Source organism: Alternaria arbusti (assembly GCF_024043155.1).
Source record: "Alternaria arbusti strain BMP 1465 chromosome Unknown scaffold_9, whole genome shotgun sequence".
Taxonomy (NCBI): Eukaryota; Fungi; Ascomycota; class Dothideomycetes; order Pleosporales; family Pleosporaceae; genus Alternaria; species Alternaria arbusti.
In genome coordinates, this window is record NW_026249949.1 from 943,964 (window position 1) to 970,615 (window position 26,652).

The window sequence follows — 26,652 nt, forward strand, 5'->3', positions numbered from 1 at the left end:
GCCGCGCCATGAATGAGAGCCATCGTGACATACAGCCTAGGGCAATTCGCACATCGGCGAACGGTGCGATGATTACCTGATCAGCAACGTTAATCAGCAAGACAGAATTTTCGCATGATCTGATGAGTTCTGGTAGAGTGTAGAAACGCGACGGACGATACCTGGGGTAGTAGCGTTGGAGCCGCAAGCGCTAAGCCCAACGAAGGAGCGAACCCCGACCCACATGTCCACCTCCCATTGGATGAACACAACACCTACATCATTGCTGGGCGCTGTCTCAGCTGCCACCCTCCGCGTTGCGTCAACGCATCCCTAGCTATTTCCATCCTATACCAGATTTCATGGTAGTGCCCCACCCTAGGCTATTCAATTCGGGAGTAAAACCCCGAAGCCAATCGATACCTTCCGGTTGCGGTAACATATCGCGTTCCCTCACGGACGCGTACCTCTGCGATGAAAGTCAGGAAAAAGAACCTCTGTGATACTTGCCGCAAACGAAAGCTTCAGGTATGTTTGCATGGTCCCTTGATTCCGGGGTGTATGTGCTGATCCTATTCTGTATTGAACAGTGCGACGGCAAGCGTCCAGCATGCACTCAATGTGTTTTCAGTAAGCGAACATGCGAAGGGTACCCGGACGCCTTATTTGTACCCTTCGATGCTACCAAAACGGCAGTAAAGCCAAGGGCGCGTCCGAAATCGGCTCCGCGGACAAAGCTCCTTCTCCCAGTGGATGCGCAATGTCCTTCCGATGCCGAAGTGGGTTGTACTCAGGCTAAAGACGAGTCGACTAGACTTCCTCCACAGGCCACTTTCACGTCCAGCGACTTACCACCTTCGCATGGTTCATATTCTCCAGATCCTTCCATCGTCCGAGAGAAAGTATCGTTGATCTTGCGCAATTTCATCCCCGTCCAAGAGCTACCATGTAATGCGACACATGCATCTGAACAATGCTCATGGTTTTGTGGCTCTTGGGCCAAGGCCCTCCCAGAACTGACTGCCGATATGACTGGACCGTATTCTCAGTGTTTATACTCGGCCGTGAGCGCTTTGGCACTCGCTATCACCGCCTATCGAGACCGTAGAGACTGTCTCAATGCAGTAGTCGCGCAATACGAGGACAGTCTCCGCCTTTTGGGAGAAAGCCTTGCCGTTGTGGGAGACGCTTACAGGAGCGAACTTGTAGCCGCAGTTATGTGTTTGGCACTGACGGAGGTAATCTCGCCCATCTCTCAGACGATTGTTTACTGATCTTTCTGGCTCTCTTTTGGGTTGTTTAGTTCAAGCAAAGGCTAATGAAATATGATAGGTGCTTTCCCCGACGCAAGAGTCTAGTTGGCTGATACATGTGGAAGGCGTCAGCAAGATGTTTCAACTCATGCCGCCAGAGATCTTCGCATCGGGCATCGAGCATACCATGCTTATGGGCTTCAGACCGCTTTTAGTAAGTACAATGCCACACGAGAGAGTTTCATGATCTGACATGTCTACGTCCTAGGTACTCAAAGCCTTTATACTTCGGAAATCGACATTCTTCGCAGATGGATCCTGGCTTACACTGCCCTTCCAACATCACAAAGGTGCCCCATTACAGAGTCTCTTAGGTGTCGCAGCACACATTCCCGGTCTCCTGGAGAAGATCGACGTGGTACTGCCTACTTCTCCCAACGCCGCTGCCGTTGGCACAGCTGGGTCAGCCAACCAACTCATCATAGAGCTCATGGGAAGCATATCCCAACTCAAAAACTGGCACAGCGGCTTCCTAGCAAACACCCTAGAACCAATCTCCTGTCGACAGAGCGTAGAGCGCGATCTCGGCGGCACCTACGAATCGCTATGGTACCCAAGCCTCGGTATCGCCAACGTCTTCGTCTATTTCTGGGCTTTCCAACTTCTCTGCCTCAAGGAGATTCAGGGCCTTTTGAATCGTTTTCCGGGACTAAAGCATGCAGTGCATGATGATGCGGCATACAGCCCCGAAGCGTTGCGGGAGGAGTGTCTTGAGCTCAGTACTTGCATCTACAAGAGCATGGAGTATCTACTACAGGAAGACTTTATGTTGTATGGGATCTCATCTGCTGGTTTTCCGTTGAGCATGGCGTGTGAGGCGCTCCAGGCGGATGCTGATGGTCGAGCAATCATGGCGACGCTGGATCAGTCGATTGTTACTCGGGCAAGGCTGAGAAACCTATGAGTCTGGACATCTGAGCATACTTATGAGGGAGTCAGAACAACCAAAATGCATGTGAACTCTCGGTCCTAGTACAATAGTGTATTGTATTGGTAGAAACAAAAATTAAGGTTACATTTCAAGCATACATCATCATGAATATCGTCATCTCCTCTCCTCCCGACCATCAAACCATCAGTTATTGCATTGCGCGCCGTCAGTCATATTAATCTCAGTATACACCAAATGGTCCTGGTTGATAAACCCAGTAGCAGATCCCTTGTTGCAATCCGGGGCTTCCTGGCCAAAGCAGCGGTACGTTGTTCCAGCACTCTGAGTACCGAGAATGGGTGCAGTGTTTTGCTCATAGATCTCCGTGCGCGTGTGCACGAAACCCATGGGGGTGAGCGGTAACCCGGGTACGCCGTCGATTCGATGCGTGATACGGATGAGCGTGCCGAGATTGGTGTCGCTCGCGCCAGATAGCTTGTCAGTGTAGTCAGCGTACTGTTGGTTTCCGACGCGCAGAGAGCCCATGGTGTATGCGATTTTGATTGGTACGCCGTTGGCTTTGAGGTCAGTGTACGCGATACTTGCGAGACCACCTCCTAGGCTGTGACCGGTGATGATGGTGGAGTAGGACGGCTGCTCAGCACGTAGTTCCGCAAGAGCCTGGATAACACCAGCCTGAACAGACCGCCAACCTTTCAAAACACCGCCGTGGACTTGGCAACCGGTACAGCCTGGTGCTGAATCAAAGGGCATGAAGAAGAAGTTGAAGTCTGTTCCGAAATCCTGTAGTGAAGATGAGCCAGCGAAGGAGACGATGAATTCCTTGGCGGCGTCATCTTGGAAGACGGCGACTTGGGTGTCGTTTACGATGTCGGAGACAACTTTTCGGACGAGTTTTGAGCCAAAGGGAGGGCTTTTGCAGGTTCCGAAGCCGTAGACGAAGGTGGCGAGGGAGGCTACGGCGTATCTGGTGTATCGTTGTAGGACTGGGTAGAACTTGGGTTGGACTGGTGATGGTGAGCGAGCGATCATGTCGCATACGGCTGGTTTATCATACTGAGCTCTTTGGGTTTTGTCTGCCTGTTGGCGAGTTCGCGGATGTCAGTTGGGGCAGCCTGAACGAAGGGTGCGGCGAGAGCGGCAACGGCAAAGGTGGAGAGCTTCATGATGATCGAATGGTACAATACTCAACAACACCTCTCTCATCAAAGCGACGACGCGTTATATACATACACGGCCCTGTCACTGACTCCACTCCCCTCCCTGAACGCTTCCGCCATCCCAAGGCACCGTAGCACTCCTCCCGGAACCAGCCATCCTGAGTCGTTCAAGCATCGCGCCGTGCAGATCACAAGCTACCGGCTGTCAGGTACACCGCATGACTCGGTCTCACAAGCTCCAACCCCGAACTCATCATCCTCCTTAAAGTTGTTTGTGGAGTCTGGTGGCGCAAAATGATCGTTGTGACAGGCTCGGACCTGCGCCCTGAACGTTCAGGGCAAGTAGCGCCTGACCGATCGCCATGTTCGCACTTTGTTTTGCCGCTACGCCGCCGTGTTAGTGTATCGAAAACCACAATATACACTTCGGCAGCTTCGCTTTCGCTTTCAGGCACGTGTGTGCTGCTGTGTGGTAAGCGGGAACGGCCGGCTGCGCATGGTGTGTTGTGGAGTTGGGGTGTATGTATGGGGGATCGCTTCAGGCTTCGTGGTGATCAACCCCGCACTGGTTTTCTCCGCTGTCTGCCGTCGCGTCGACTTGCCGTTGGTACCTGGGTAACTTTCGCTTCACATGGCTGCGCATGCAGTATTGCACGGTTATACATACGGTGAAGTCAGAAGTTTCGATTGAACTTGTCCAGTAACCCGTGGACACGTGCGACGCAGTTGGCGTCTACCATACTTGAGCTGGATGCGACCTCGGGACGGCGAGTTCTCCAGTGAACCCAACGGCGTGAAGCTAAATGTTGAACAGGACATGTTTCCGAGAGGCCAGAGCTATGTAGCAAGCATTCCCAGCACCCAGATACGTAGAATGTAATCATACTCGACGTCGGAGCCTAGCAAGTCGAGGATTACAAATGTCATCGGAAGCTTCTCCTCCATCTGGCGAGCAGCGTCATTCATGTAATATGAGAAGGTATTTGTATACCTCGGCTTATACGACATCAGACAATGGGAAGTACCGCATCGGCTCGTTCGTTCTCTGGCTCAGGTTTTGCATGTTGCCATGCCGTCTCGTGTCCCTGCGTAAGATCGCGGACAGCCGGTGAAGAAAAGATCTCATCGCAGGTACCTACACCAGCGACACTCTTCTTTATCCTGGCGACAATGCCCTCACACATCGAATTCCTATCATTTACACAGTAATCGATGGTTTGGAGGAGACTATAGCTGTCATCACTTCCGCAGCACCCGCATAAGGTTGCACACAAGGTTCGCCGGCTGTGGAACGGGTGTTCAGCGTTTCAGCGCCTCACGGCTGTGACATAAACGTCATTTTCATTCCGAGCGCAGGGTAGTAACGTACATCGTCGGCGGAGGAACTCTGAGTTGAAGATCCGACGTCGTCATCTGAGTGTCACGAAGAAATGCGTCCATTATGGCGTGGTGAATCAGACGACCATCAATCGCCTGGAATCACTTCTCCTTCAACACCTTCTCGTGGCTTTGCGGCAATGGCTTTTTAGAGATGTTTGGAATCGAACTTTGAAATGTGATGGAAGATACAGTCTTTCGGCGTTAACATTCCCACGTCGAGAGGCCGTCGAAGACCAACGCATCGTTACAATAAAAAATGAGGCAAATTTCGTAACGGTGGCTTTTGTGACCTCTTCAGACAGTCTTGGGGCTTTGCAGGCAGCGACGCACGTGGTAGGAAGTTGTCTTCTTTTTGTTTTCATTCTGAACTTCAAATCCCGGTAACGTCCTCATGTCTCGCTGTTCCTCAAAAATGATACCAAGACCGTACATGTTGTCTTTGTCACCGTCTCTTGCCTTCATGGAAATGACAGGAAGGTGTCGCAACAGTTTTTGCAGAGAGTGTGTACCAAAACAGTTTTGAAGAGCGAAGATGGCCTGCTAAGAAGCGTATTATGTGGTCTTCCCTTCTTCAAAGTGCGATATGGTTGCGTCGATGAAATGGCCTGCTTCCGCTGGCCTTTCCGCGGGAAGTTGGATTTTTGTCGTGCCTCGTGCTGCTTGACACCTAAGTATATTCTAGCTTGATGCTTCCGTCCTCTGCCGTTTCGAAGGCGATGTACTCTTAATAGCGCGGTGAAAAGATGTAAGTCACGTCTTTTCTTTTTGACATAGCTGCGGTGTGCGATTATATCTGATGTTGGCGCGCACCCACCTGCCCAGGTGGGTATACTCGGATACCTCAGGGTCGAAAGTTGCGGATTTCCGACCCAGGATAACTGAGCTTGCGCGGCTTCATTAAGTCCTTATCACTCACCAAGACTTGAAGCTTAGATGCAAACAGCTCGTTGTTGATCGGGGGTCCGAGACGCAGTTGCTTACATCGCCATAGCCGACCAATCACAACTCAGGGGAAGTGCTGACCGTCCTCCCGAGCTCCGTCCGCCCCACGCGAGCTCCACGCGTGTTTGCCCACCCCTCGCGGCACGCCTCTCTGAGTCCGGAGTCCATGACGACACAGCGTAAGCCGAAGATGTTTGCGCCCTTGCACGGGGCACGAGGCGTCCGGCTCTCCGCTGCAGTTGCGGCGCACAAAGTCCATAGATCTGCGACATGAAATATCACTCTCTTCTCCCGCTCATCGCCCAGTAAAACCGTTGACAATTATAATCATCCACAAACGTCAAGATGAGCCACCCAACACACCCAGCGACAGTGCACTTCCCCATCACCACCACTTTCCTCACAGGTGCTCTGGATGCCGTGTACTTCCTCTCCAAGTATGCGCCCACCTCTGACGCCGTGGCCTCAACCTGTAAGTCCTCCACCTCAACCATCTATCCATCTAGTTGCACGCATCTAACACCCCCAAGTCAAAACCTTCGACATCGCTATAAGCCCCTCCGTCTTCCCGCTCCTCTCCTACTACACCACGCTCCTCACGCTCCTCTTCTCCGCCCCGGCGGTCGCGACCGGCATGTACGAGTTTATACCGCTAGTCAAACGTGACGGTTTGAAGTCGAAGAAGGCACAAGTTGGCGCGCTACACGCTGTTATCAACGATGTGACGGTACTGGGCGCGGCGTTCAACTGGTGGACACGCAGGGGAAATCCCGGCATGGTGCCGAGCGATACCAACATCTTGGTCAGCAGTGTTATTGCGCTGCCGGCGACGATGTTCGCGGCGTACCTAGGCGGCAGTCTGGTGTATGTCTATGGCATGGGCTTTAGGGGTGGGCAAGCGAAGGCGAAGAAGGTGCAATAAGCGTAGGTGGGTTGTGGAGAGGTGGTGAGGTCAGTCACGATGAAGGAGCAAGACACGATGAGTGAGTTTTATCGCTCCATTTTCTGAGATTTTTGGGTGCCTGCTGAGGCCTATGCAAAGGAAAAAGACCAAACATCGCTTGTCTGTACAAAAGAGACCTACCGCCAATGTATCGGGCGGTATCCAACCGGGGTATAATGCGCCATCTATAACTTCCATGTAAATCTCAAACCACGTACCGAGCTTTTTACCACAACCTGTTCGTCCAAGCGCATTATTGGAACCCAGGGTACTGATTTGCGGACCATGGTTGAAACGGGCCAGGTGAATTGAATGAGTTGCCCTCAGACGCATATCCAGGTTGTTGGTAGTTAGGAGCGGACCACTGTGAGCTTGGGACGTGAGATGACTGAGTGTAATGCTCGTCTGGAGTAGTGCCTGATATATTTGGCGTGATCGGCGCTGACTCGGCGTTTGTAGAGTTCGCATTGACTGGCGTGGGATGGGATGGATAAGGTGAAGCACCCTGAACGGTATCGGGGGCCTTGTAACCGGTAGTTGCCGAACCGATCCTATGGCCTTGGCTGTTAGAGGCTTTGATAATCTCTTCCGGCGAGAGATACATGCTGGCGTTCTTTAAGACTGTTGGACTGAATGGACCTATATGCCTGGTCCTGATGTGATTGAAGAGAGTCATCATATCAGTGGCGTGGTCTCGACAACATCGCTCTTTGGTCTGAACAATATACGCGAGTGAGACCCCTTGCAAATGCTCCTTCGAAATATGAGTCGTGAAACGCTTTTCCTGGAGATAGCCCTTGCGACATGGGTCACATGATCTGCCGAAATAGTGTTCACCGCAGGTGTATCTTGCCTTGTCGTCCAGGGCCGGTGCGCGGCTGCTAGAGCGAGATCCACGAGGAGCATTCCAGCTTTTCGATCTGGATGGTGAAACTGACACGGAAAGAGCTCGACCACGATTGGGCGTAGTGTTGTTGACTTGGAGATAACCCGGGTGGGGAGCGGCTTCGGCCTGTCAGACTTTATTCTTTGAGACTGTATGAAGAGCACTTACCAGCGTTTTGCACCCAGGAATAAACAATATCGAATCCCACACCCATGAATGGAGGCAGATGAGACTTCTCCTCGCCTGTGAGATCTTTGGATAGCTGTAACTGAGTGGGCGTCTCTCTGGCCTCGCTGTTGCTACTTTGACCGAGGTTCCGATCCAACGCAGACGCATATCGTTCGAAGTAATCGATGCCCTGCATCGCAAGGAGATTGCGCAGGAATCTTCGCGGGTATTCGGGATCGAAGCGCGAGCGTTGGTTGATGTGTGTGAGTACTCCAAGTTGCTCTTCATTTGGCTGCGGCTGTGTTTGGACTGGTGGTAATCCCATCGTCAGTGGGGTGACGGGGCAGGGCACAAGGGAATGCGCATCGTTGCGTAGCTGATGCTGATATAGAGACTGCGCGAGGTCCATTTTGGGATGGTTGTCGTGACCAAGAATGTGCACTGCTGTGGGATGCGTTACGTTGAGGCGGGTGAGGAAAGCAATCCATCGTCGGCTGTGGCATTATATACATGATTTCTGGACACTGCGAGCGAGCAAAGACGCTGTCAAGCCGAATAATCTCATACTGAGTGGTGGTAGTCATGATCGACGCTTGGGAGAGTCGCACACCCTGGCCGGCCCGATTACACGAGCGCCACCTTTTGTGTCCGCAGTGGCATTGCTGGTGGCATTGTTCCGAGGCTGCGGCGGAGAAGAGCATCCGATCACCCCCAAACTAAGGCTAAGCTTCTCGGGGCTAGATCAAGCCCGTTTCCAGCTAAGCTCACCTGCACTGTCGTTACGTGAGCGCCCACCTGGGCACCACCTGCTGCACGGATTGCGTGTCAAGCCACATGGGCATCAGTCCAGGTCATCTCTTAATGACAGAAAATATTCTACGCATGGCCAATCGCTGTCCTGGAGCCGGGGTAGCTGAGCAGTAGTACCGACTCCGGCGTCTGGAGTCAACCTTGGAAAGCTGTACCATGGGGCGCCGGACGGGAGCACGATTAGAACTGCCGCTGGGGGGCTTTTCGCTCTGATACCCACAACGGCGTTTGCTACATTTTTTACACTTGTGTGCTTGATATCGGGTTTAATGTGTAGGCCTAGACGAACACCTAGTCATGATGCCACGAGCACGCCATGACTATCGACCTCCCAGCTATCACCTGATTACGCGCGGGCGGGACGTTGGTACTACGTCATGTGCTGTTTACTCGCCTAACACTGCACACGACACTCATTCGATGTAAATTCGGCTTTCGTGAGAAGGCCCCGAATATGCATGGCAGTTTCGTATGGCAAGAGAATGGCATGCACAAACAACGTGGTGAGATACCAAGGGTTGTACAGAGTTGTCCACTTGCCGCGCATCTCGGTGCATGTTTGTATGGGCTTCTAGCTTCATTATTCGAGTACAAAAGCTGTTTTGAGGGCAACAACGAAGTCTCAGAATTCTTGACAGGGATACCAATTTTCAGGCCACTCTTTAGATTGGTAGCCTACGTCACTATGTGGAAAGATGAGATTTGACAAGATGGGGTGGTTTGAACGCTCCAGAGTGAACGCTGAGCACCGTGCACCGACGGTCGCGGCCTCACGGGGTCTACTCGGTTCCAGCCTAGAGCCCGGGCCGTTAGTCTTGTTGCTTCGAAACACTGTGGCGCGCGTGGCTCGTTTTTCCAAAATATCTCGTTTCGCGCAATTCCCATTATTTACGATGCTTTTCGATTGATGGATGACGCGCAATAAGCATCGCAGCACGCTTTCCAAGGTTGGTTGTCACGGCCCAGAAGGCGCAGGCGCTGTAAAGCGTGTCAGCAGACCGGCGGAAATCGACACCACAGAGCCCTTCTGCATAGTAATGACTTCTTTTACTAGGGAAGTCAATTTAGTCGCGCTATTTGTCGCGAGCGATACACTCAACATTCTGGTCTCGACGAGATTGTGCTAATCAGCGCGCTCGTGAGTGTGGGAAAAGCGTAGATGTGGAAAAGACCGAACAATCGCAAAATCACGTTCGATGGCAGCACCAGAACGGTGCTGGCGCCCCTACGGACCCTCTGCACATACCAGATCGTCGCCCACAAAGCCATCGCTACAACAAGATGAGTTGCGCATACAAGATGGCCGCTTGCAGCGCTCTGTAATGCATTGGGAGAACATCTACCAGCCTCCAACAACATTATAGCTGCACATCAAGCGTCCGCCGCCGACAACCACCCCCACTGTCATGAACTGCACGGAAGCGGCCCCCACGGTGCCCGGGAGTGGCGTCAATACCAACACCATCGTCGGCATCGTTTACGGAACGATCTCTATCGCCATCGCATCGGTCGGTCTTTTCTTCGAGTACTCCAGGTTTCGTCAAGCGGACCGCAGAGGTATGTTTTGCGCTCTTCGAGATTATCGGTTGCCACGACTGAAGTTAACGTGCGCATCAGCGTGCAGCGCCTGTAAGATAGGGCTACAGGATCAGAGCGCCTCGGATGGTTAGTGCGATGTGCCGAGCTTCTGGCATGGAATGCCGACCAGGCTACGGATAATAATGATTGCATCTCCCAGGTTATCACAGCCAGGCTCATGTTATTGGTCGGCAGAGACAAGCTGGTGTATGGAACTTCGGACGACATCATTGTGGTGATTTGCCAAAGATTATGAGGCTAATGTGATGGATCAGTTTGAGACCAGAAGTGCACTCCATGTAGCATAATGAATCGCGCAACGCGCAGTTTTTACACGACGCTACAATCCGAATTCCAGTATAGCGTGAGCTTCAGTACCTTGCTTGCACCGGTGAACCATTCCATCCGCTTCACTCCTCAACGTCTGCTCCACCAAGAAGCTCATCTGAACATCACTCAACAGCTGGCAGCGCTGGAGCTCAAGCAGATCGCTCAAGTGGCAGTGAAAGCACATGGTCACATCATCGAGCGGTGTATGTTGCCGGCTCGGCTCACTCGTGCCATAATTACTCTTCGTCGTGGCCCCAGTACCTTTGCGCAGTACCGAAGGAGTGCGCAACTCCGGTAACAGTATGACCGCAAAGCCAGATATCAGCCATTTTCCGCTAGCGTCGAGACTGAGGATAAACGCGTTGTTTACGTCCGTAATACCAGAGAACATGCAGATGCGGTCGCCAGATCCTATCTCATATGAACCTGGACCTCCTCCGCACGCAAATCCAGTAATGCCGTTGGTGCCCACGATGGATGTGTATCGCGCATGCCGTTGATCTGTGTTTCGCCGAGCCAGTTTACTTCTAGCAGCGAGGTATAATGCCGCCGCGTCCTCCGTCATGCTCCTGGAGATGATGTTACGGATGACTTTGCTTCCATTGTCGCCAAGCTGTGGACTGGCGCTGGCGTCATGCCCTTGCTCGGCAGATGCGCGCGATAGACCATCGATCACCAAATCCGCGGACGCTTCAATCATGGCTTGCCGCACCTTCTCAGTCGGGCCGGGGTTGCCGTATGCTACATGAGGGTCAGCAAAGCTGAGCAGCGTTTGCGTGTCTCCTTTGGTGACGTAGTCGCCGAGGTCCTGTATATCTTGTGTCGAGAAGGATCTTGGATGCATGTTTGATCGCGTCCAGGTCGCTCTCCATGTGCCTGGTTGGAAAGCTTCGTCATGATCGACGAAATTACCAATTTCAGTAATGGTACTAAGGAATGAGACTGATGCGGTCATGCAGGGCGTAGCAGCCACGATGTAGAGGTGTGGCTGCAGGTCCGGGCACAGCTTTAGGATATGCTGTGCGAGGGTCTCACGCGAGACGCCTAGCGCTTGCATGAGGAACGTTAAGAAACGATAGTCGTCTGAGTCTCCTCTCCTAGGATCTTCGTGGCACTGGTTGCGAAGCACATCGACAAGAAGCTCAACGGGTGCTTTATTGTAATCAGGCACAATCCTCTCTCCACGGCCAGTCGATGCAACTCCCAGGAACCCGTAGACTCTGTCGTACACTACAGAGCTTTCCGACAATGCAAAGGCCTGCAAGAGATCGCGCAAGCGAAACGTGGACTTGAGGGTTTTGCTGTTGCGGCGACCGAGCATCTCTCTTCGGTATTGCTTCGTGCGCTTGAAGTCTTTCCGGTATTTGAACAGCAAGTAGCCGCGACTTGTATATATCATGCTTGTTGGGGACGCGACTGGCGCTGACGCAAGCCCATCGCGCCAGATGCTTTCGACTGTCGCGGCACCCACACTGAGATCGCCACACCATATCTCGACCGATTGTGCCAGTACGAACTCCTGCACCACCCACACCCGACTCCAATACGGCTTGTTGAGAACACCTGCCAGAGCATTATGGAACTCTTCGACTCTGAGGAGGTCAGGATGCCGCGCAAGCACGAAAGCCAACTCTTCGTATCCCTGGGGAAGTCCGAGCCACACTATGACAGATTGCGCTCCCGTGTAAACATCGCGCATGAGCGACACTTGATGATTGCGCTCCGGTATGTTGCTTTGATCGATTGCGATAGCATCAATCCACAGGGGAATGGCTTTGCCTGGATCCTTCTCGCAGCATTGCCGAAGGTACTGCTTCCTGCGGTATTGCTGGATGAAGTTCCATAAGCTCTCTCCAACGGCGAACTTCGATCCTTGAATGTCGATATACTTCTTCTCACCGGCCTTGTCCCACATGTAGGATAGCGCGATGAAAATTGGCTTGTCGTCCAAATCGCAGATGGATAGCGTTGCCTGGATGGGCTCGTGTTCAGGTGCTGGCAGTATCTCCAAAAGCCTCACGCTCTTCTTATTTGGGTCTAGAGAGCCATATTGCAGTAAGGGTAAAGCTGCCAGTGGGTTAACCCGGTCGGGTGTTGCCGGCGGGCTGGCGGGCGCGGTAGTTGGCGCAGAGGACTTGCGCCGCAGCTTTTGCAGCCGGAAAGGATCAACAAAGGTCTTCTTGAGTATACTCTGAGTCGACCGCTCCGGTGCGACCATGATACTGTATAGTGCACAAATGCGACGATGTGGCAACAGAAGCCTTAGCGGATGTCATCAGTGGTAAGGCTGAGATGCAAGTGGAGAAAGAACGCGGCGCAAGAGAACCTTCCTTGTCCAGGCCATCGTTAAACGTCGCGTGATTCAAGGATGCCGTCTGACGACAGAGCTCTCAAGAATTACCAGCGAGTAGGCGTTGATGTGGCTTGCAGCACGGTGCCTAGGTGATGGATGTCTGAGGCCAGAAGTTCGTCCGAGAGACCTCGGGATGCTTTGGCGAAGCTGACTAAGCATGCAGAGATAGGTGGTGTGGGGGCCAAAAGCGTTCCCAGCCCCCCAAAGTTCCTTCCGTCATCATCATCATCATCATCTGCGGGAAGCGTACCCAACCGAGGAAATCGATATTTGGGTCTTAGGCTAGTGCGCGAATCGCTCCAACAGGCGGTTTTCTGATGGCCTCGACGATGGCGTCGCGTCTCCGTACTGCAGAGGCGCATACGACGCGATTGTAACGGCAGCGACAACTTCTACAGTACGGCGACATCATCTTGAGCTACTTTTATCAGTCGAAGCGACAACCGCCATCCGCACTTCGTGAGGTCAGATGCGAAGCTGGTGATCAGGACGACCAGCATGACTGTGTTACCGTGTAGTATCTCGTAACCACCGATGCGCAAGTAAATCACCACGAACGGTACGAAAGAACTCACTAGAAATGACAGCAGGATAATCAGTCTTCTAAAGACGCATGAGCCGGAGAAGCCAAGGTAACGTGGCGGCACGACCGCTCCAACACCATAAGAAGACTTCAAGTTGTGTACTTTATCGGTTAGTTGATATTCCAGGTCGTGCTGTTCTTCGCTGGCTCAGATGTATCTATACTGGTTTGATGCATACCGATACTACAGCCATGTCCAGATCGCTCGGCAATCTGCAAATCTAGGTAAATCGCAACACACGTATTCGACACTCAATAGCCTATATACGCTGCACTCATCTTCCTCAACATTTACATCTCCCTCATTCCACAGCCTTGGGGATCCGTCAGCTCTCCACCAATCCTTTACCACGTATTACCGAGCATCATCTATCCAGAACCCAGTCGGATGTATCGCAACGAGTTTAGCACTTAACGGATATACTCCGAACGCGGGATACACATTGACTCCATGTGTTTTAGATACCCGCAAAGCTGCACTATATCCGGAGCGGAGATGATATCGGTATCTAGAGTTCTTGAAGGAGCAGACTTACAGGAAAAAGGTCGTTAAAGACATGCGCGAGAGCCTTCGACGGGTACCGCTCCTCAGAAGCGTACTCTTCTCATACCTTCCTTAACGAGAAGATGAAGTGTTCTAGTCTCGTCCTCGGTGTTCTCGCAACACTTGCGGCTGCACAAACACCATCCCCGTACACCGATGTCAAATCAGGCATCACATTCAATACCCTCCAGCACAGTAGCGGCATGTTCTTCGGTCTTGCCCTTCCAGCCAACGCCACTGGAAACACTGACTTCATCGCGACGATCGGAGGTAAAGGCACGGGGTGGAGCGGTGTTTCTCTCGGAGGTGGAATGCTCAACAAGCTCTTGATCGTCGCCTGGCCCAACGCTCAAACTGTAGTGGGCAGCTTCAGGAAGACTGCGTACGTCCAAGCTGAATAAGTACAGTGGCAAAGTGATGCTAACAGCAGCAGCCAATACGCCTCTCCTGCCCTCGCAACCGGCGCCTTCACACAGACCGCAATAGCAAACGGCACATACGTCAACAGCACGCACTGGACCTACACATTTCTCTGCTCCAAGTGCATTCAGACCGACGGTACGACGTTCAAGCCAACTGATACAGCGCCAAGTCTCGGGTTCGCGTTGAATCCGACAGCGCCGGCCCAAACAACGAATCCCGCTTCTAGTGTATCGAAGCACACGGCGCAGGGGCAAGCGGTATTTGATCTCAGCAGAGCTAAAAGCGCGAACTTCGAGGTCTGGAAGGGCTACGCCGTGCCGAAAGTCGCTACGGGTTTTACTGGCTAGGTAGTGCGACGGCTAAATGGGGTTGAATGCGAAAGGGAGTTGGGGTTGTCAGGTTGGAAACGGGAACGTAATCGTGGTATTTCGGCAACGCTGAGTGCGTACGTATAATTGTGATTGTTCTCGCAGCTTTTCTTGTTGGGTTATGCATGTCATTTCACCCTTTCCAAGGACGCGGTTCAAGATCTACCGCTTCGTGCCTGATCACCCCTTCCCGTCTTTAGCCTGATTGCAGCGAACGAACTGTGCGGGGGTGACCGTGCACACGAAGCACTAGAGTCTAGTTGAAGAATCTCTGGCGCATGCGCTTCTGGAGGGAACTATCAGTTCATAGCTAGTTTGGTCATGTTGACGATCAGATGCAGGGGACTAGAACAACGGCAAGTGACGTAGACGAAAAAGGTGATCATGTAGCATCACAGGCGCAATAATCTCTTGGAAAACTTGGTGGCATCAAAGAAAGTGTGTTATTGTACTACACTACAGCCTACTCCTACCAGCGAAAGAAACTCCTAAAAGTAGGAAGACCAAAAGGATTGAGAATGTCGAAAGCGTTACGGGCTTTGATCAAATCAGCTCCCTTCTCTGCGACAGCGTACATGGTCGCTTGCAAATGTGTTGCGGGGATCAATGGGATAATACTCGCGTCTACGATGCTGAGACCCTTCACGCCGTGCACGGTAAGGTCGCTACCCACGCACCCACCAAGCGACTCCGGCATCATCGCGCAGCTACCAGACATGTGTGCGAAAGAAGCCTGGAGAGCCTTTTGCTGAACAAGGTCATTGATGATCTCATCGTCCGTCTGGGCCTGAGTGCCGGGAGTGAGCTCGACTGGAGAGAACTTCTTGAGCTCAGGATTCGCCCAGTGTTTGCGCGTCCATCGGACCATTCCGGCGATGATCTGGCGATCAACGGGATTTTGAAGGGCGTTGAATTGGACAACGGGGTTGCCGTATTTGTTGCTTGGGTTGATGGTGACAGTGCCGCGAGAGAGGGGGCGTTGCAGGGAGCTGATAGCGAGGCCGAAGGGTACCATGGGGAACTCGCCAACAGCGGCGTCGGCGCTACTATGGAGACCAGCGATGATGTCGCGTTGTTTGGTGAAGCCGCGTAGCAGAGAGGAGTCATCATACACCGAAGGAAGGTAGCTACGGACGTTCTGTGACTTGACAGTTTGCACAATCTGGTTCCAGTTCTCGCAGACTGTCTGCAGACTGAGGAAGGCTAGGCTGCTGCCGTGGGCTTGCGTGAGGGGACCGCTTCTGCTAGTGTCGTACTCGGACCATACTGTAGCGTTGTAGGTGGGGTCTGCGCCGCTGTAGATGTTGGGGAATGCCAGGTTCTTGAGGTCGAACACCATGTTCGCATTAGGGTGGTCTTGCATATTGGCGCCAACAGCAGGCATATTCTTCTTCACATTGATGCCCGCGGCTTTAAGCACGCTGCTTGGTCCAATGCCGCTGAGTTGAAGGATCTGTGGTGTGAAGATTGAGCCGGCAGCCATGATGACCTCGCGCTTCGCGTAGACTTGCTTGACTGAGCCATCCGTTCGCGATTTGAATTGGACACCATTGGCTGTGTATCCAGTAAGCAACTTCTTGTCGAAGAGGACCTCGTTGACAGTCTTTCCGGTGACGAGCACGAGGTTGCTGCGGGTCTTGACAGGGTCGTAGTACTCGTTCTTCGCATGAGATCGTGTCTGAGTCTTGGGTCGCAGAGCTGTAGGTATCCAGAAAGCACCCACTGCCCTCCCTGAAGCATGCTCTCTGGGTAAAGGCACGCCTGATTGCTTGTATGCTGCCCAAATGGTCTTTGTATCTTCGTACTCGAAGTTTGGGAATGATGCTTGTATTGGCCCGTTGGTGCCATAGTAAGATGCGTCATACGTAGTGCCAAAGCTCTTCACGTTGTTCGAGGTTGGTGGCGTGAATGTGGTCGACTTCTTGAAGTAGTATAAGAGGCTGTTGAAGTTCCAGCCGGCGTTACCAAGTTGCTCCCACGCATTGTAGTCGGCGGCAGATGCTCGGTCAAAGGCCATACCGTTGACTACAGATCCACCACCAACAACGTTACCCACCCAGACAGGATGGGTACCACCTGTGTTTGTGTCATATGCAGACGTGATGTCGTACATGAGATTTGCGTTGACACTGTTGGCGAAGCTAGGTACTTGAGTGGTGACATCGTCGACGACATATCCATTTTCGATCACGAGAACAGTACCTGAGGATGTTAGGTCCACATGTCAACGCCGAATGTGGTTACTCACGGCTTGAATCTTCGCTGAGGCGGTTGGCAACTGTCAGGCCTGTCAACCCGCCACCAACGATGATGTAGTCGAACGATTGCCCTCCAACATCTGGTTCACCGCTGCTGCTGCCCGGAGAGGACGGATCCAACACGCGCGGCACGAAAGACGCGAGGTAGAAGATGCCCCCAAGAAGAAGAGCCATATTAGAAATTATCAACAGAAGGAGTGTATGAGCACCAGACGAATGGCGCAAGGGTGAGTGGTGCGTCCAGAGCTAAGATTACGGATCGTCGAAGGTTTATACCAGGACTGATCCGTTTGTCAGGTAGCTGACGGACGGGCCACCCCTGAGTACGCGAAGCTACTGAAGTGTTTCGCTTGCGAATAAACGAGCTTCGGCATGCCATGGCAGTTCTATACTACCCGCTGGGCGTTGCGTAACGACTTTTTCTCGTGGAGCAACTGGCGCTCAAAGGTACCAGACTCTGCAGTGCTCAATGTAGCATGTTGCCCGGGTTCTTGGATCGATTCTGCACGGGAACAACGTAGAGATCCGCAAACCTTGCTGAAAAGTATAACCGTAGTCGACTAGAAACGGTAAGCCTAATGATCCTGTCAATCTGCCCGGCTATCGACAAGCCTAGAGCTGCAGTCATCGATATCTGGCAAGTACAGCTAACGTGGCGTCGACTATCAGCTCCCGCCGTAACAACCACGTGCATCGTCGTATGACGTGCGCCACGCGAGCTGATGAGGAGGTTTTACCCTGGATGGTGCAGCGCTTTGTCCTGCGAACCACATAGTAGTCGATAGTTCAAAGGGCGAGACCGACGGTGTGGTGATGGCGAAGCGGCGGCCCCTGGTACAACCGCGGGAATGCAGGGGCCACGGCTGTCATGTTGCAAGAGCCGTACTGGTGAAAATCTCCATCGTCCTCATCCTGCTGTCGCGCTGCTGCGGGTCGTCATTAGGTCGATTGTTATGCTTTGGCGTACGAGTGTTTAGGTTTTGCAGTCGTCTAGATTATCGGTGGCGGCCGGAGATGGCTCAATCGGGTATGGCGCGCTCCTATCTGACACTAGCTACACAAAGACAGAAACCTGGCGGCATCACTAACTTCACGAGCTCAGCAACCGTCGCTTGTCAATCTTTCCTGCTGCGGGCGCCCACGTTGTACTAGAATTATTGCGGTAGCGAAGAGCGAGCAACAAGCCGGTGCTGTCGCACCCGTTCGGCCCGTTCACTGAGTATGACATCGTCACAGAGACTTCGCGTCGGCTGCTCACATTGAAGAGTGCAAGGGGTATCCGATGCGCTCGGAATGATGGACACTCGATACCCTCGCTGTCTGTTCACTCCGCTTCCGTGGCTCAGCCGGACTACTTGACAAGGCCGTTTCGAGCCTGATGGCCTGGCATCTGCGCCCGCCTGAGCTAAACCTTCGTGCAACGGCGCGCATCATAACCTTTTAGCCCATGCCACGACGGCTAACCGAGTGACAGATGTCGTGCTTGCTGGCTCCGCCCATAACTCACGATGAACCTAATCTCAGGGCTGTGGGTTAGCAGCATGCAAGAGTTTGGTTGGGTTTGTTTCCAGAAGACAAATTGGGAGTGGCTGTGGAAGGTGTCCCGACCGTGCGCTTCTGGCTCTTCCAGGGCTTGCGCGAGAAGGAGATATGTTTGATCTGCAGAGCCTTGCGGCTCGGCTGCCTCCTTCAAGCTGATCAGTGGAGATCTGGACCACGATGTCCGAGCATGAACGCATCCTGACTAACGACCTGCCACGGTGATGTGCGCTAGTCCTCGGCGCACAGTCGTAGGAATAGGGTTTAACCGCCTCCTGCATGCTTCGTTGCGTCTTACGGGATTGGCTGAGTTTGACATCGGTCGGCCACTCCGCCGTTTATGTCTGGCTATCTGCAGAACGTTAACAGAGCAATTATAACAGCACGTCCACCCGGCCCGTTGCTGCATCAGCCTGCATAGCATTTCAGGTGATCAGCAGAAGCTCATTTCGAGGAGAGGTTTCCGGTCAGCCAATTTCATTGGGCATCTTTATCTTTCCGTGTCTCATCCTCTTTACATTCTTCCATCCGCAATGGGTGTACCCACAACACCGGAAGGACTTCCTTTGGACGACCGCTCAAATGCGCTCAAGATACCCATCATCGCTTTGATCATATTCAGCTCGATATTCGTTCTACTCCGCTTGGGCATAAACTGGAGGAATAGGAATTACTTCCTACTAACCGATCATCTCCTATGGACGGGACATGTAAGTCGCGACCAAGCAAGAGGTTCCAGCATCTGCTAACCAGATTCAGGTCATAGCTGTCGCAGGCGCAGCATGCTGCTACAAGATGGCTGAAGTTGGGGCCGGCAGGCACGTCTGGGACCCTATGTTGACACCACAAAACATGGAAACGTACCTCTACTTCCTCTGGGTGGGTCAGCTGCTCAACCTTTACGGAATGGCCTTGATAAAGTTGAGTGTGTGCGCCTACATCTTCATGCTGGACTTCTCGCGAACCTTCCGGATCATCATATGGGCTTCCGTCGTGATCCATCTCGGCGTCAACTTCGTCTTTCCCACAGTCATTCTGTTTGGCGAATGCACTCCATACACCAAGCACTGGGATGTCTCCGGAATGAAACCTGGCTCTTGCTGGGACGCGAAGCCACGTGTCATCTCTGGATACTCCGGCGCTGCGGTCAACATTGCGACCGACCTACTCTACACCATGGCGCCGCTTATCTACATTGCGAGGGTGCAACTTCCGAAGCGGACGATCTGGGGCGTGCGCGCAGTGTTCCTGTGTGGTCTAATGTAAGTTGCCATACTATTGCGCATCTTGACCTCGTCACTAACGCTCCTCAGCACAACCACCATATCCGCACTGAAACTCTACGAGATGAAGTCGTTGAACGAATCGCCAGATCCAACCTACTCCTCCGTCAACCTCAGCATCTTCGCCATCGCCGAAGTCTTCGTTGGCGCCTTCACTGCCTCGCTTCCACCACTCCGCAAGACATTCGAAAACGGCCTCCGCAAAGTGCTCCCAACCAGTCTCACAGGAGGATCAGGCAAGGGATCGAGACAAAGCTATGCGCTCCAAGTATCAGGGCCCCAGGTCAGCGGAAGGTCTTCAAAGCCAAAGCACGAGACGGATGACGACAGTGAGCTCGGCATACTGCCAGATGAGGCAAGCCACGAGAGGAAAGGCTCCGATCACGCGATCATGAAGACTACACATGTCAGTGTGACAGCCGACAGCAAGAGTATAGCGTCGCGCGACCATACTGAGTGGGCTTAAACGCTTCTCTATACAGAAGTACATAGTAATGATAATGAATTAATGATCTTCAAACCATCCTGCTACCCAATACCGGGAATGCATTCCCGCACCGTTGCGTACTCACGGATATATTCCCGCTCCCATGGTCATCATGATCACCGTCAGGGGCTGCAGATCCCTATCTCACATCTAGCCGAGGTAACATCGATCAGCAACCTCATCTGCACCACATCACCTCTCATCAACATGTCGAGGCCGTCGAAACCACATCGTCGCGATCTTCAGTTTCGTGGCTTCGCGGAAGGCCTGACGTACCTCAACAGCGACGGCCAAGCACAATGTCATTATTTCGGCGGCGTACCATACGCCCTCCCACCCGTCGGCCCCTTTCGCTTCCAAAAGCCACGGCCCCTACCACCATGCTACCGCTACGGAACAAAAGCGAACCCAGGACGATACACAGGCGGCTGTGGCCTATGTCCGCAGCCTGGCTCCAACACGGAAACCCTTGACGAGCCCGCCTGGGACGAAGATTGCCTGCAAACCAACATCTGGATTCCAGCCGGGCCATCGCCAGCAGAAGGTAATGTCCCTGACTCTACGTGCGACCTCAACCAATTGAAAGCTGACTCGGGGAGGTTGGCCGGTACTATTCTGGATCCGTAAGTAATCATTTCCTCCTCGTCACCTCCTAGTGCTTGGCATCGCCGTTTCACGGCAGACAGCATTCGAGGCAGATCCTCGGTTGGCGCACATTAGCACGGGATATAAACTCTCGCACCACGTGGTAGATCCGCACTAACGCGCCCTAGACGGCGGGTTCCTGCAATGGGGTAGCCCGAACGGACTCGACCTCCGTGCGCTACTCAGCGAGTCCCCCGTGCAATGCGTCGTCGTCGCTCCCGCGTACCGCCTAAACGTATTCGGGTTTCTCGCATCCAAAGAGCTGATCGACTCGTGTCCTGCTACTGATGGTTTTGGCGTTAATCTTGGCTTCTGGGATCAGCGCATGGCTTTGCAGTGGACGTATGAGAATGTTAGCTATTTTGGCGGGGACGCCGCGAATATTACTGTCGGGGGTTACTCGGCGGGTTCGCACTCGGTGTTCCATCAGCTGTCGTACGATCTCGGTTGTGCTGATGAGAAGGCGGTTGTTAAGAGGGCGGTGATGCTGTCGAATGGGCCGGGCATGCAACCGAAGAGTTTGGGAGAGGCGCAGGACCAGTTCGACGAGCTATTGGGGGCGTTGGGTATCGATTTGGCGAAGTCGCCGGCTGAGAAGTTGGCACGACTTCGTGAGTTGAGTCCGAGGGCGATTGTGGAAGCGAGTAACGGGATCAAACTGCATCAGTTCCGCGCTGTTACTGATGGGGAGTTTGTGCGGCATGGGCTTCTTGAAGAGCTGTCGAATGGTGTTTATGCGGAGCGCATGAAACGCCGCAACGTCAAGCTCATTATCGGCGAATGCAGCGACGAGCATTATGTTTACGGTCTTTGGCGTCCACCTAGACCGGGCTTCGACAATATGCTGAACCGCCTTGAAGCTGACTATCCTCGCGAAGCATGCAAGGTGTTGATGTCGCACTACTTCCCCAATCGCATACTGCCGTCAAAGTACTCGAGCTGGCAGGCGGCTTTCGGTCATATTTACGCTGACGTGCAGATACATGCACTGCGTCGCGGGATGGTAAACGCGTTGGTGAAGCATGGCGCTGCAGATCTCATTCACAGATACCGTATCGAATGGCGTGCGCAGTGCGTTGACAAAGAGTTACCCAAGCACTTTGGTGCAAGTCACGGCTCCGACATGGCGATATGGTTCTGGGGAAATGGGAATGATCTGACTGAGGAGGAGAAGCAGATCGCGTTGAAGACGTTTCACGATCCGTTGAGCAGGTTCTTGAAGGGCGAAGAGATGGATTGGGGTACGCAGCATGCGATGCAATTGAGGACACTGAAGAGCGATGGGAATGTCGCTATCGAAGAAGACATTCGACTGGAGGAAGGCTTGAGACTGTGGAATGCGCTGAAGGCGGCTGGGGCTACTGGCGACCCGAAGGACACTGCGAAGTTGTGATGGCAGGATGTTGTTACATTATGAACAAAAACGAACCTTGGAAATCTCTCTACAATCTTCAAAAGCGCGGTAAACCTACATATTACCCTATTACCCGATTAGAAAAGTTTAGTATAAGTGTAGATTACAGCGAGGTGTCTTCAGGCTCCTCCACGTCGTAGAGGGCCTGCTCGACCTTACTGCCGCCGTTGCGAGGTTTGCCATGTCCGCCCTCGCAGCTGCTCTGCTGATACTCGTTACCCGCGGAACTGATTCCGAGGATACGGCTTCGCCTCGGCAACCACGTCCACGTCCCAACATGCTCTAACTTTCCATACTCAACATCTGGAGAGTGACACATGGTACTAGCGACATAGTCTAACACCACTAAACCCCGCTTATCCTCTTCTCCTCCACTCCTTCATCATGCCGCCATATACCTACGACCACTCCGCCCCCAACATCCACTCCCTCCTCTCCTCACTCACCACCCACAACATCCCCCACACCCTCGACCTCTCCACCCGCGCCAGCAAATCAAACACGCCCTGGTCCCCCGCACCCCCAGACCACACACCTCTAATAGTCTTCTTCCCGCAAACCACCCTCGAAACATCTATCGTGCTAAAAGCATGCAACGAGCGCCGCATAGCCGTGACACCCTTTTCCGGCGGCACAAGCTTCGGTCAAGCGCTAGGAAACAGTGAAGGAGGGGTATGTGTGAGTTTTGAGAAGATGAACAGGGTTGTGGAGGTGCATGAAGATGATATGGATGTTGTTGTGCAACCGGGATTGGGGTGGGTGGAGTTGAATGAGAGGTTGGAGGAGAAGGGGTTGTTTTTCCCTGTTGATCCTGCACCGGGGGCGAGGATAGGGGGGATGGTACGTCTCCATCCTCCATCCGTAGCAAAGGATATAGTGCCGGGGTGTGATACCTGCCTATGCTGACAGAAAGGAATCGGCCAGATAGCAATGTCCTGCTCCGGAACAAACGCCTACGCCTACGGCACCATGGCCTCAAACGTCATCTCCCTAACCCTTGTCCTCGCCTCGGGCACCATCATAAAAACGCATCACAGACCGCGGAAAACATCCGCGGGGTACGATCTCACGCACTTGGTCATCGGGTCTGAAGGCACACTTGCGCTTGTCACAGAAGCTGTGTTGCGTCTTGCGCCTCTACCGCGGAACCTGCATGTCGGACTAGCTACTTTCAAGACGTTCCAAGAAGGTGTGGATGTGGTTGTTTCGTTGCAGAAACTAGGGCATCGGCTTGAAGCGCTGGAGTTGGCGGATGGGCCGCAGATGCGGTGTGTTAATGTGTCTGGTCTTGCGCCCGCGCGCATGTTTGAGGAGGTGCCGACGCTGTTTTTTAAGATTGCGGGGCCGTCGGTGCGGATTGTTCAGGATCAGATATCCGTTATGCAAGAGTTGTGTAAGACACATGGCGCATCGGAGGTTGAGATCACACATGAACAAGACGAGATGGATGTTATTTGGGGAGCGAGGAAATGCATGGGCACGGCTCTTCTTGCTATGAAACAACAACCCACTGATCTCTTCTTACACAGCGATTGCGCGGTTCCCATCTCAAACCTCTCCCGCCTCGTCGCTGGAACTCAGGATCTCATCAGCCAGGCATCGGCTGCGAATCAAGCGGATTGGTTCTGCGCCAACGTCGGCCACATCGGCGACGGCAACGTGCACTCCAGCATCATCTGCCCCTCCTCTCACTACTCCGCCGCAATTCGCGTAATCAACGACATCGCTCGGCTGGCGCTTAGCTTAGAGGGTACGGTAACGGGCGAACATGGTATAGGGATGAAGTTGAGGGATGCGTTGGAGGAGGAGGTGGGGAGCGAGGGTGTGGCGGTGATGAGGGGGATTAAGAGGGCGCTGGATCCGAGGGGCATTTTGAATCCGGGGAAGGTTTTTAGGTTAAAGGAGGAGATGGAGGGGGAGGGAGGTGATTTTAAACTCTAGATCTTTGAGATTGTAGGATCATTGATGGTATGTTGTTCAAGACGAGAAATCCATCATGTAAGACCTATGCAAGACATCCACCACCACCCCTCCTCCTCCCCTCCGCCTCCCCGCCGCCTCCCCCACCCACCCATCTATTTCTCAAAAGTGTCGCATATTTCCTGCGTAGGACGTGCTCCAGCTCCATCCCACCCGACCACCCAGCCTCCTCAAGTCCCATCCCATCTCCCCCTCCCCGCCTCCATGCCACCTCTCCCCATCCCAGCCATTCTGCCTAGCCCAAGCCCGCCACCCCGCCATCTCCTCCTCACTCTGATAAACCACCGGCCCCCTCAGAAAGTCCACCTAATCCTTCCTCTTACTCCTCAGCGCCTCTTTCCTCAACCACTCAGCCCAGACACCCAGATCATCCGCTGCATCCAATACTTTCGCTAGAATCTTCAATTTGCGATCTAGTTGCTCTGCTTGAAACTGTGCCTGTTCTTCACTAGAAGAAGCTTCGTTGGCGTGGATATTTTGCTCGACGACGACTAGCTCGCCGTTGGTGTGGATATCGATTGTCACGGCGAGGGGTGCGTTGTAGGTTATTGGTGTGGAGACAGGGGTGGAGGGGGAGGAGAGGAGGTTGGAGATGAGGTCTGCTACGTCGGGGGAAGATGTTATGGCTTCGGGGTGGGGGACGTGCAGGGTGAAGCGTGGTGTGGGCGGGTTATAGCTTAGTGTGACGTCGAGTTGGAGACGAGGCAGGTCTCCCTGCGCGGACGTCTGCGGTGCAGCTTTTGGTGTAGATTGCTGGCCGAGTTTGTGGGTGGGAATTGGCTTTTCGGGTGCGAGGTAGAAGCAGTCTCGTATGAGTGATGTGACATGCGCGTACTGTCTTAGCACGGGCAGCATCTCGACGAGTTGCTTCGGGTGGCTGAAGGGGAGGCTTTCTAGCGTGCGGCTGTATTCTAGCTTGGGTATGTAGAGACTCATGTCGTGTCGCCTGTCCAAGTCGTTTCCCGATGCGTCTTGCTCCAGCACCAGCACCGTCCGCGAGCTGCGAATCTCGTGGGTGCGGTCGCCTGTTGTATTGGACATGCCCGGATCTACCTCGCCTGGCCTCAGAGCTAGGCCTGCGAATGTGGTAGGACGGAAGTCGTCGGTGCGAGGCTCGATGCCAACGATCTGGTATAGCTGCATGTGCACAGCGAGCGGTACGACGAGAGGGGGGTTGAACTTGGCGACGAAGCGTACGTTTGGGAGGCGTCCAGCTGCGGAGTCGAGGTTCATGGCATCGTCGGTCTGCTCGGGGGGTTCGAGGTAGGTCGGCTTTGGGTCGAGCCAGTCTATGGAAGATGCGTTCATCAGCATATTGTCTAGGGAGACGTTTGCATCTGCGTTAGCCGACTTCTCTACTGCGTCGCTGATCCAGTCGTCGGAGATGCGGATGGGCGTGTAGAGGGTGGAGGGCGAAGATTCGCATTCGATGGTCAGTGAGTACATCTTGTTGCGACTCCAGCGATGGTCTTCCGGGTACGAGGCAGACTCGGTCGGCCCATCTATCTGCGCGCGTCCATCCATCCAGTATTCCAGACTCAGACCGAGACACGATCCGCCGTTGAGCCTGGGTCGTCCGCTCTTCTTGCACAGCACTTCGCGCTCGGCCCTGTATGTCCTGAACCGCTCGTCCGGCTTCCTGTTCGCAAGCTCCGTCTTCTTTTCATGCTCAAACAATTTCCGAAGGCTCGTGTAGACCCCCGCAATCGCATTGTAGCAACTGACCCCGCCGTTCTGCGGCGAGCCCAGCTTGTCGAGCGTCAGCAGCTTCTCCAAGCTCTCGGAGAAGCGCTCGAGCGTGACGTTCAGCTTGCTCTGGCCGGGCAGAGGCTTCAAGCTGCGCACGAGAATCTCAGAGCCTGTCGCGCCGAAGTTGAGATCGGCTCTCGATTCGTCCAGGCCGGTCTGGAGGTTGACGCTAACGATCTCGTCGTTCTTGAAGGTGACGTCGCACAGGGCCTCGTCTCCGATCAAGAGACTCCAGGTGCCTGCCTCGTCCATGTGCTTCTCGCACGGTATGTCCATCTTCTTGCAAAGGGCCAGCAGTCCCTGCTCGCTGACGCGTCCGGGTTTCTTGCCGATGATGTCTATGATTTCGCGCAGTCTGCGGCTTCGCTCTGCTTCGTCGGCGCGTCCCATGGCACTTGCGCTCATGCCCAGGCTGGACATGCCCAGCCCGCTCATAGTGATGCCCATGCCCACACCTCCCATGCCCGAGCTCGCGACGTCGTTGAGCATGTTAAGCACCGCGGGCGAGTCGTACGACATCATGTTGATATTGCCCGAGGGAGGGACGCTGCGTGGGGCGGGCGAGGAGAAGGCATTGAGGTGTCGCGAGGGCGTTTCTTTGTCTTTGGGCGTTGGCGTGGCCATGATGGGCGTGGAGAGTGCGCA

General features: G+C 53.6%; 10 protein-coding genes across 10 annotated transcripts; 6 read left to right on the forward strand and 4 right to left on the reverse strand.

Annotated features, from left to right (window-relative positions):
* Positions 1–1,380: 1,380 nt before the first annotated feature.
* On the forward strand, positions 1,381–2,196 carry J4E86_007232 (uncharacterized protein; the record flags this gene model as incomplete). Its single annotated transcript, XM_051447754.1, has 2 exons — positions 1,381–1,446; positions 1,501–2,196. The coding sequence occupies 2 exons, from the start codon at positions 1,381–1,383 to the stop codon at positions 2,194–2,196; spliced, it is 762 nt and encodes a 253-aa protein (XP_051301352.1).
* Positions 2,197–2,367: 171 nt separating this feature from the next.
* Positions 2,368–3,350, reverse strand: J4E86_007233 (uncharacterized protein; the record flags this gene model as incomplete). Its single annotated transcript, XM_051447755.1, has 2 exons — positions 2,368–3,191; positions 3,242–3,350. 2 exons carry the CDS (start codon positions 3,348–3,350, stop codon positions 2,368–2,370), a joined length of 933 nt encoding a protein of 310 aa, XP_051301353.1.
* Positions 3,351–6,011: 2,661 nt separating this feature from the next.
* Positions 6,012–6,588, forward strand: J4E86_007234 (uncharacterized protein; the record flags this gene model as incomplete). The annotated part of the gene is made up of 2 exons (XM_051447756.1): positions 6,012–6,138; positions 6,197–6,588. 2 exons carry the CDS (start codon positions 6,012–6,014, stop codon positions 6,586–6,588), a joined length of 519 nt encoding a protein of 172 aa, XP_051301354.1.
* A 3,803-nt stretch (positions 6,589–10,391) lies between these two features.
* J4E86_007235 (uncharacterized protein) lies at positions 10,392–12,599 on the reverse strand (the record flags this gene model as incomplete). The annotated part of the gene is made up of 1 exon (XM_051447757.1): positions 10,392–12,599. The coding sequence occupies one exon, from the start codon at positions 12,597–12,599 to the stop codon at positions 10,392–10,394; it is 2,208 nt and encodes a 735-aa protein (XP_051301355.1).
* Positions 12,600–13,944: 1,345 nt separating this feature from the next.
* J4E86_007236 (uncharacterized protein) lies at positions 13,945–14,631 on the forward strand (the record flags this gene model as incomplete). The annotated part of the gene is made up of 2 exons (XM_051447758.1): positions 13,945–14,243; positions 14,295–14,631. The coding sequence occupies 2 exons, from the start codon at positions 13,945–13,947 to the stop codon at positions 14,629–14,631; spliced, it is 636 nt and encodes a 211-aa protein (XP_051301356.1).
* A 490-nt stretch (positions 14,632–15,121) lies between these two features.
* J4E86_007237 (uncharacterized protein) lies at positions 15,122–17,084 on the reverse strand (the record flags this gene model as incomplete). The annotated part of the gene is made up of 2 exons (XM_051447759.1): positions 15,122–16,854; positions 16,901–17,084. The coding sequence occupies 2 exons, from the start codon at positions 17,082–17,084 to the stop codon at positions 15,122–15,124; spliced, it is 1,917 nt and encodes a 638-aa protein (XP_051301357.1).
* Positions 17,085–18,982: 1,898 nt separating this feature from the next.
* Positions 18,983–20,198, forward strand: J4E86_007238 (uncharacterized protein; the record flags this gene model as incomplete). Its single annotated transcript, XM_051447760.1, has 3 exons — positions 18,983–19,159; positions 19,209–19,711; positions 19,763–20,198. 3 exons carry the CDS (start codon positions 18,983–18,985, stop codon positions 20,196–20,198), a joined length of 1,116 nt encoding a protein of 371 aa, XP_051301358.1.
* A 228-nt stretch (positions 20,199–20,426) lies between these two features.
* J4E86_007239 (uncharacterized protein) lies at positions 20,427–22,257 on the forward strand (the record flags this gene model as incomplete). The annotated part of the gene is made up of 3 exons (XM_051447761.1): positions 20,427–20,763; positions 20,819–20,842; positions 20,993–22,257. 3 exons carry the CDS (start codon positions 20,427–20,429, stop codon positions 22,255–22,257), a joined length of 1,626 nt encoding a protein of 541 aa, XP_051301359.1.
* A 990-nt stretch (positions 22,258–23,247) lies between these two features.
* On the forward strand, positions 23,248–24,219 carry J4E86_007240 (uncharacterized protein; the record flags this gene model as incomplete). Its single annotated transcript, XM_051447762.1, has 1 exon — positions 23,248–24,219. One exon carries the CDS (start codon positions 23,248–23,250, stop codon positions 24,217–24,219), a length of 972 nt encoding a protein of 323 aa, XP_051301360.1.
* Positions 24,220–24,564: 345 nt separating this feature from the next.
* Positions 24,565–26,631, reverse strand: J4E86_007241 (uncharacterized protein; the record flags this gene model as incomplete). The annotated part of the gene is made up of 1 exon (XM_051447763.1): positions 24,565–26,631. One exon carries the CDS (start codon positions 26,629–26,631, stop codon positions 24,565–24,567), a length of 2,067 nt encoding a protein of 688 aa, XP_051301361.1.
* Positions 26,632–26,652: the final 21 nt, after the last annotated feature.